The 9,709-nt window shown below is 41.3% G+C and overlaps 1 protein-coding gene across 1 annotated transcript in view; it reads left to right on the forward strand.

Moving 5' to 3' along the window:
- LOC123975031 (glucocorticoid modulatory element-binding protein 2-like) overlaps nt 1-8,481 on the forward strand; it is a 19,825-nt gene extending 11,344 nt beyond the window's left edge. The window contains exons 2-10 of the mRNA XM_046056122.1: nt 2,284-2,383; nt 3,617-3,781; nt 3,906-3,991; nt 4,147-4,271; nt 4,390-4,493; nt 4,741-4,898; nt 7,046-7,114; nt 7,218-7,355; nt 8,453-8,481. Coding sequence (XP_045912078.1) covers nt 2,295-2,383; nt 3,617-3,781; nt 3,906-3,991; nt 4,147-4,271; nt 4,390-4,493; nt 4,741-4,898; nt 7,046-7,114; nt 7,218-7,355; nt 8,453-8,481 — 963 coding nt within the window. The 5' untranslated portion in view covers nt 2,284-2,294. The remainder of the gene's footprint in view (nt 1-2,283; nt 2,384-3,616; nt 3,782-3,905; nt 3,992-4,146; nt 4,272-4,389; nt 4,494-4,740; nt 4,899-7,045; nt 7,115-7,217; nt 7,356-8,452) is intronic.
- The last annotated feature ends 1,228 nt before the right edge of the window (nt 8,482-9,709 follow it).

Consider the following 9,709-nt stretch of genomic DNA (forward strand, 5'->3'; position numbering starts at 1 on the left):
AGGAAACTACAGACCTATAGCCTTAACATCGCACTTGTGTAAATGGATGGAAAAGATAATTGTCTGTAGATTGTCATATTATTTAGAGCAAAGAGGACCGCTAAACAAATACCAAAGTGGACTTCGTAAAGGAAGATCAATGTTAGACGCTTTAGTTAAAGTTAGCAATGAGGCAGAAAAGGCAGTTAGTATGAAAGAGGTCATGGCTATAGTATATTTTGATATTGAGAAAGCTTATGATTCAATGTGGAGAGAAGGACTACTGATAAAAATGCATGAAATGGGTATTGGCGGAAGACTATACAACTGGGTTTTAGACTTCCTGTCTAACTGAACTTTCCGTGTTAAAGTTGGAGATGCTGTGTCGGAGGATTTTGAAATTGAAAATGGTATTCCTCAAGGGAGCGCTATAAGCCCTATTTTGTTTAACATCATGATAAGTGACATTTTTGTAAATGTTTGTAGAGATATTGGGTCATCACTTTATGCAGATGATGGGGCTATATGGAAAAGAGGGAAAAACATTAGACATGTGACTAATAGTATACAGAGTGCTATATTAAAAGTTGAAAGATGGTCATATGATTGGGGATTTAAGATGTCAGTCGTAAAGTCATGCTATATGTTCTTTACCAGAAAGAGAAGGATTAATAACACACAGCTTAAAATGTATGGACAAAATATGGAATGAGTGAAAGAGTTCAAGTATCTAGGATTGTGGTTTGATGAGAAATGTGTATGGAGGAATCATGTTAAACAGGTTGAAACAAAATGTAAAAAGGTTCTGAATCTCATGAGGTCAGTTTCTGGTTACCAATGGGGAGCAGATAAACAATCACTACTAGATATTTATAGGGCCTTAATACAATTGTCTATTGATTATGGATGTATGTTATATGGAGCAGCAGCCAAGAGTATTTTAGGAAAACTAGACAGAATACAGTTCAGAGCTCTAAGACTCAGCATAGGTGCAGTGAAAACAACCCCTACTAATGCACTGCTGATCGAAGCTGATGAATTGCCATTATATTTGAGACGATTTGAGTTGTCTTTAGCATATTGGGTCAAGTTAAAAGGATCTGGAGAGGAACAACCTGCAACAAAGGTTCTGTGTGACTGTTGGGAATATACACAACAACTGAAAGGTAAAGGATTTGGCTGGAATATTAATGCAGTAGCAGAGGAATACGGATTAAATACTGTATGGGGTAATGTTGGACTTGAATGGAATGTGGACTTGAAGCTTCTAGAGAAGAAGAAAGAATGGAGTGAAAGTAATGTGGATAATATTGGATATTTGGCTCAAGATTATGTGAAAAGGAATTATTATAATTATATGCTATTATTTACTAATGGATCAAAAGATCCAGGGACTGAACATGTAGGATCAGGAGCATACACACCTGAGTTTGATGTAGTTATATGTAAAAGAATTAATAATAAATTATCTGTATATACAGCAGAAATGGTTGCTATTGTTTTAGGGTTACAGTGGATAGAAGAGGTGAGGCCTGAGAGATTTGACATTTGTTCAGACTCCACTGCAGCCCTGTATAGTTTGAATTCCAAAAAGACAGTAAGAGATGATCTATTGATTGAAATATGTACAATAATGCTGAGAATACAAAGAGCTGGAGTTGAAGTGCAATTTGTCTGGGTCCCTGCTCATGTTGGTGTTGATGGGAATGAGAAAGCAGATGAGATTGCAAAGACAGCGTTGAAATTAAAAGATGATGAAATAATGCAAGTTCCCTTTGGAAAAGGAGAGGCCAACTATTACAGCATACAGAAATCAATTAAGGTGAAGGGTTTCAAAGGGAAATGTAGAAGAGATGAAGTGGTTTTTATTGGTTATTGGTTCTTAAGATTAAGGTTTGGACATACTGGGTTAAAATCAACCCTTCATTTAATGGCAAAATGTGTGTCTGATAAATGTGAGGTTTGTAATGTTCCTGAAAATGTCCAGCATGTCATCATGAAGTGTAATAAATATAATTCTGAGAGAAACATCTTACGTGACAAGATATATGAATAAGGACGGGGATGGAATTTAGAAGGAATTTTAGGGATGAGTGAGGAAACAAGGGAGTGCTGCAAAGCTCTCTTTAATTTTCTCAAATATACAGGATTAGATCATCACATATAGCCTTTTTTTTGTTTGTTTGATTGATTTAATTGTGTTTTGTTTAGTTTAGTTTTGTTTTCTATTTATTTATTTACCTTTTGTTTCACTGTACCTGTAACCTGAAGTACTAAACCTTGATATTACACACTCCGGTACAGTAGGTGGCGGTATGCACCTGAACAAGTTGGTTGCGACCCGCCATAAAACCCAAAGAAGAAGAAGAAGAAGAAGACGAAGAAGAAGAGTGAGCATGTGCAGGTTTGTGTGCTGGCTGTTCTTGCACACCAGGGGGCGACGTGTAGCGACAGTGTTGGTGTACGATGCGCAGATAAACACAGAGAAGAAGGAAAGACAGTAAAGTATATGTATGCATCCCTGAGAAAATTATATTTATATATTTTCACCAATAATCTCATAAATCTGTAATAGTCGGGCGGCTGTTTGGAATATAAAGAGCCAGCTGGCAGCTCAATGGATCCGTTAACTGCACTCTGCTTTTAACGTTAGCTAGCTTGGAACTAGCTGGCTGGTCTAATTAAAGCTAGCTAGCTAGCATCCCGTCGAGCTAAAATCCACTTGCCTTCATTTTTCTACAAGACGAAGCAACATTAACCAACTAACAACTGTTTATTTCATTTTATTTAGACCAAAGGTAAGATTCAGTATCTGAAATGCCTTATATGCTTACGTTATGCGTTAGCCTGATCAGTCACAGCTAAGAGGGCACACCAAACTGCGTTCAAAAATCTAACTAGTTTAAATTAACTCTTCATTTATTGGCAACCTATTTGAAGGCAGCACGATTTAAAATATTCACAAGCAGCGTCTGCTCTCCTGTAGCTGTGCGGCATACAGGCAGTACACAGAATACTTTCACTTTGCCTTCACAGGACTGTTGTTGTCTGCGTTAGAGCTAGCGCCCAGCAGGTAACGATAACACTGTTTGAGTTCTGTAATGCTTAAAGTTTCTCTCGTTAGCTTGTTCTGATGCAGTGTAGTACTGTGCTGTACTGTGTAACTACTTTAAAAACCATCTCATTACCAAAAGTGATTATTACCAGTTATTTAACTCTGAACAGCACATTTACGCCGATGGCTTAGAGCAGACTTAATTTACAAATAAGCTTTTGCATTTAACTGATCACACACATTTATTTATGTATTTTTTTGATTTTATAGTCCTGTCTGCTACCTGTTTACACTTTTAATACCTGTGTTTTGTGCATGCTGCTCTATTTATTCATTACTCTGCTTAAGTGCTGGTGTATGTAAACACAGCTTATGTCTGTAAGGTGCTATACAAATAAATTATTATTATTATTTCAAATGTGTTGCCCATTGACCTATCCACTGTATTAATAAAGTGTAACATTAATTAATATATTAATTATTATTAATATATTAAACTTATTCTTGTAATTATTCCACGTTTTCTCCCCAATATTAGGCCTATATATAAATAATATTAATAACAGCGATGTTCCCTCTCAGTGTGACGCTCCATCTGCGCTCCATGGCTTCATCAGAGGTCAGCATGCAGGAAATGGGTGAGGTGGTCATCGTTACCATTCCAGAGTCTGTGGGCGAGGACCTTCCGTCTGTGGTGGAGGACGATAAGGCAGTGCTGGTGACCGCAGAGCTGACTCCTCAGCCGGGGTAACGTGTGCACACACAGCCTGCGGGTCAGCTGCAGAGACACACTGAACTGAAACTGAGTGTTTGAGCTCAGTTTGCTAAATTGAAACTTAAACACTGTGCGGTTCTTCATTTGGTTTTGCAGGGAGGACGTCCTCACAATGGTGCCAGAGGAAGCAGAAGCTGGAGCCAGCAGAGCAGATTCACTGTCAAAGGAAGAGACTGTCATTGGTAATGTGACCTGCAGGTTACATTTCATATCCAGAAAGAACTGTCCTATCTTTGTGTTAATCATTTTTATAATGTTGTAAATCGTCTTCAGTTTGTACGCTCAGATAAAAGAACTGGATGCGTGTCTGAGGGAGCTTCTGTCTGTGTCTCTGCAGTGAAGTTAACTGAGGAGGTGGATGTGGAAGCTGACGTCTTCTACCCGATCACCTGTGGAGACGCCAAAGCCACGCTAGTGTGGAAGAAGTTTGTCTGCCCTGGGATCAACGTGAAGTGCGTCCAGGTATGTTAGAAACAACAGTGGCTGTGTGACAGCAGATGTCTGAACACATTATTTAAAGCCATGTAGAGGAAATGGATCAGCAGCGGCTGTTGACGGCTTTTCTTTCCCCTCTGATCAGTTCAATGAGCAGCTGATCAGCCCGAAGGAGTTTGTGTGTTTAGCAGGGAAATCCACTCTGAAGGACTGGAAGAGAGCTATCCGCCTCAACGGCACCATGCTCAGGTCTGAGTCTCACTTGGTTTGATGTTACTGGATACCAAAAACATGTTTATTTTATTGCACATTTGATGGAAATCAAACATCTTCAGTTCTTTTTATCTATTAGCTCTTGATCATTTAGCAGAAATATTGCAGGAGTTTGACAGAAGGCCTCAGGATGGCGCTGTTCCATCACACACGGCGGACAGTAAAGCCCGGTACATCCTGACGTTGTGTCTTCTTAAGTCTTTCATCTTATTTCATTTCACAGGAAGATCATGGACTCAGGTGAACTGGACTTCTACCAGCACATAAAGGTGTGCTCCAACACCTGCCGCAGCACTAAGATAGACCTGGTGGGAACCAAAGTGTCCATCGGCGGTGACCCGTCTGCCGAACTGCTTCCTGTCACCCCCTCATCTGCTGATCGTGAGTCCCACAGCCATCAACTGATCTCTGATTCAGACACAAAATGATTTAAAACGAATGAGTTGAACTAATGATGAGTAGGGCTGAACGATTTTGGAAAATAATCCAATTGCAATTTTTTTTTTACCAATATTACGATTGCGATTTAATATGCGATTCATTTTTAAGCTCTTTACCTCCTTATTATATATAATCTTAGATATTAGATAGATTATTACATAGATTAAACATACACTGTTCTTTCTTGTGGGTCAGGCCTATGTTATGATGAAATTAGGTGATGCAAGAATTGCATGAATTATTATTATGAGCAATGGTGTAAGTGGTGAAAGTATCAAATTATAATAATATGAGAAAGATAATTTGAGAGTCCTGTCATGGCATTAAATAATATGATAGAATATCATCAGGTCAGCCTACTAACAGACCACAAGAAAAACTAGGTTCACAACAGTGGATTATACATTAAGCGCTCAATACTAAACCCACAGTTCAACCACCAATTAATGAGTCGATCTCAAAAACCTCAAAAAATACTCAGTTTGAGGTTCAATTGAAAAGTTGGCCAACGAAAATAAAACCAAGTGATGCCTCTCGTGTTTAAAAGACAAGCTTGGTAATTCTCCGACAATGCTGGAGCAAAAAGAAAAAAACTCAACAGAAACTCAAAGACAGACGAAGCTGGGACATCTGACACTAAAACATGTGAAATGATTTAACTTTGCGATCAAAGCTGTGTTTGAGAGATTTTACGACACCACTTGTAGTTTAACCACCTTCAGCATCACATCTAATAATAAAAAATTGATTTTATATAGCACTTTATCTTTCTTACTCTAATCACTTCAACAATGATCAGTGTGTGGAAACCGTGTGAGCTCGATGTAGAACAAAATAACATCATCAGCAACGCAGGAATGCAGGAGACTGAGACTTATGTCCATGAATCTGTTGCCCCAGTGCATGCTGGGAGGCTGCCCAGCACACCAACCCCATGAAAGTTTAATAAGCCAATCATATGAATGGTTGGCTTATATGCATGGTTTCAACTTATTTTAACTAAGTGATAACTTCATCCAGGATTAAACTGTGTTCAAAGAACCCAGTTAGCTGGATTAGGGATGGTATCGTTTCACTTCGAGCGATTCTGGTTCTGTACTGTACTAGAGGGGCGTCTCTGGGGACTCATCTCTAAGGAAAATATCTATTGAATCATTTGTAGACATCATTGGTTTCCCTTAAGTATAAAAGGTGAACATCCGCTCACCTGTGTTTTGTACCTGAGACGTTGCTACTGTTAGCGTTAGCTGTATCTGGGGCGTCATTGGTGCTGGGAGAGCGCGACACATTGAACACGGTGCGTTCCTTCAGATTCACACCATGTTGAAGTAAATGCTTCTTCATGTTGGAGCTGCTTCCTCCCTCGCACCAAACCTCCTTACTGCAGCTGTTGCATTTTGCTGTGTCGTTCTCTTTTTTAGTGAAGCTAAGCCAAACTTTGGGGTGTTTGCTGCAGTCCTCCATGGTCCAGTAATGGAAACGGAAGGACTCTCTTCCTCATGCTTTGTTGACGTACTGCGGAACAAATGATGTGACGTTAGGTCGGTATTGCAGGTCCTGGCAGATAAGTGACACTCTGATGGACTGTAAAATGCTCACTGCAGTTCAGTCAGGAGCTGAAATATGTAGAAAAATAGGAACTGAGAAGCAGAATCCAAACGCACGGGTCTTAACGAATCAATGGGTCTTGGAAACTTGGTACCGGTTCCTGATACCCAGCCCTCAGCTGGATGGGAACAAAGAAGATCATTCTAGCCTGATAACATTTTAGACGGCTGTGTCCCCCGGGCCGCATGTCGAAGTGTCCCTGGGCAAGATACTGAACCCGAATTGCCCCCTGTTCTGTTTGAGCACTTAGGCTCAGTGAATGAATGTGTGTGAATGCAGATGTAGTGTAAAAGCGTTTTGAGTGGTCGAAAAGACTAGAAAGGCGCTATACAAGTACGGAGCATTTACATTAGTCTGAATTAGTTAAACCACTTTTGAAGAACAGGGCCAGACGTGATCAGTGATGAGGACATGACGTGCATCGTGACCCAGACTGAGCACTGAAACAGCTCCGGTGTTGTTTTCTGTCTGTGTTGCAGTGAACGGAGCAGCGGTCTCGTTTCCAGAGGTGATGGAGGAAACGTCAGAGTGGGTCACAGCCATCGGAGGTGATCAGCACCCTGCACACACACTCAGTCAGCACCATGTAACTGTGTGAACCGATTGGGTGAAGTGTTGTAGTCTTTATTGTGTGTGTGCGTGTGTGTCCAGAGGACTCTGTGGCGTTCTGGCGTGGGGTGAAGGAGGCGGGCCTCCTGGAGGAGGTGGTGGAGGACTTCCAGATAGAGCTGCAGGAGGTGATGAAGGGGCTGCAGGAGAGGGCGTGTGACCCGCCACTACAGGTCAAAGGTCAGAACCATACACACACAGCCAGCTTCATCTGGTACCTGCAGCACCACACACTCTGCTTTTATACTACACTTTCAAAGTGGCGGTTCCGTGGACTTGGGATCTCACAGAATCTCACGTGATCAGACGTGACAGAAACACAAAAAAACACAAGAAGAGAATCAAATTGTGGATGAACTCAAGGCTGGATGAACAGAGGGAATCAGCAGTGTAAAAATTCACCTTACACCAAAACAGCAAGGGAAAAGTACAATACGCCAAATACAAGGTAACGGGCGGATCTGATACCTGCTGAGGTGATTACAGCCAGTGGCCTGCTTATTTTAGTTAAACAAATCCTAAATAACCCCAATAAACACTCAATGTAAACAGTGAAGTTACTAAAACAACACAACATCAGCGCTGCAGTAACACCTTCGCAACCTAAAACATCCAGAGTGTGGCAGCATTTCTATCTGCCGAAAAGGTTGTTAACTGCAGCGTCTGCAAAGCTGAGCTTTCCTGGAAACACCGGAGCATCTGAAGAGGAGGCGCGTAACGTTGTTGCTCTGTGGACGATGAAGGCTCGTCTCGGTAAGCTAGTTAGCAAGCTAGCTTCCCATTAAAGCCGTGTTACTTCACGTTATGAGCTGTAACGGTTTCTATACAGTTTTCTTTGGACAGTTTGATTGATTTTTAATGGCGCTGAGAGTAGCACATAATTATGATACACAACGGCCGCGTTCACATTCCAGATGTGCCCTCACTTTACAATCATAAACGATGCATCGCTCATGGCGACGTTCCCAGCTGGAGAACGTGTTGCTGCCGAGTGCGCAAGATTAGACAACACCGGACAATTTCATACTTTCTAAAGAAGAGAAAACAGTTCTTCTATCTATACGTGAGGCGGTGGGTAATCTGCCCCAAACTCCCTTAAATCAATCATAGTTTTATGAGTTATTAAGTTAGGGGGAAAATATATAAATGCTGGGAAACGCTGTCTACTATAAACTTGTTATAATAATTATTGACCCCCCCTGTAAATTCAGCAAATGTGATGCATGACGTTATTCCTTTCTTTGTATATGGTGTCAGTTTGTCCCGGTGTGTTGCAGTACTGGCGTGTAAACTGCTCCATCACTAAACAACAGATCCGCTGCTCAGATCAGGACTTGATTTCAGTTGAACTTTCTGTTGATGCAGCAGAAACATTCATTAAAAGATTCATTTTTGAAAGCAGTATTTATTTTATTGTCGTAACTTGTAATTAGCACATGCCTAAAACAACCTCAAGTTTAATTTAAAAGCTGATAGCTAAATGAGACATATTACATAATAATTAGCAATTCATAATCCGAATAGTCGATTATTCGTTTCAATAATCGATAGATTAATGCACTATGAAAATTGTTGTTAGTTGCAGCCCTACTGGAGGTTCGGCCGCATTTCGACGCATCAAATAAACATTGCAAACATTATCACCGTTTCCCACACACATTTATCCTTCAAAACCCCGATGTCCCAGCAGATCAAATGTTCATTCAAATAACTTAAATTTGTCCGGATTCAAATAGATCTCCTCCTCAGTAGAAAAAAAACAAAAAAAGATACCAGGTGAAGCCTGGCGAGACGCCGCAGTCAATAATATTCCACAGTTAACTTACGCAACCTGCCACAGTCTGTTTAGCCGATGGGATGATGCAGTAGTCCAGAAAAGTAAACATAAAATCCACCAAAAAGCGTTATTTTCTTTGTTGAGTTCGTCTGGCAAGCCTGTAACACTGAACCCACTAAACTCCGACCGCTTCACCTGTTGCACTCCAGAGTTTCCCCCTCAACGTCACTTCCCACTCCCTATCCGGTGTCAAAACAATAATGAGAAGAAAAAAAACCAACACACAGAAAGCATGTTCACCATCACATTAAAAGCTGTACATGAAGGCAGAATAGCCGACTATTACAGCCCCCCTCCATCCCAAAGCCAATGAAGCAGGGGGACACATCAGTGGTCTCATGCACGACCGTAATGATCGCCAACCGGAACTCAGGCAGCCACCGATCCCAGTCCTGATGGTGTTCCCCTACAAAGGAGACGATTATGGTCTTCAGGGTTAGGTAATGATGCCAGTATTCCACTGCCCACACTACAGCCAAGCACTCCTTTTCTGTGGTGGAATACGTCAGATCAACACCATGGAGAGCTCTTGAAGCAAACACAATGGCTCTGTCTTCACCATTGATTGTCTGCATCAGGACAGCCCCCAAACCCACATCACTGGAGTCACAATGCACCTGAAAGCCAGCGTGGGGCTTTGGCTGAGCAAGCACTGGTGGGGACTGCAGTAACCCTTTTAAGGTGTTCACTGGGTAGT

The sequence above is a fragment of the Micropterus dolomieu genome, linkage group LG08 (assembly GCF_021292245.1).
Source record: "Micropterus dolomieu isolate WLL.071019.BEF.003 ecotype Adirondacks linkage group LG08, ASM2129224v1, whole genome shotgun sequence".
NCBI classification, from domain to species: domain Eukaryota; kingdom Metazoa; phylum Chordata; class Actinopteri; order Centrarchiformes; family Centrarchidae; genus Micropterus; species Micropterus dolomieu.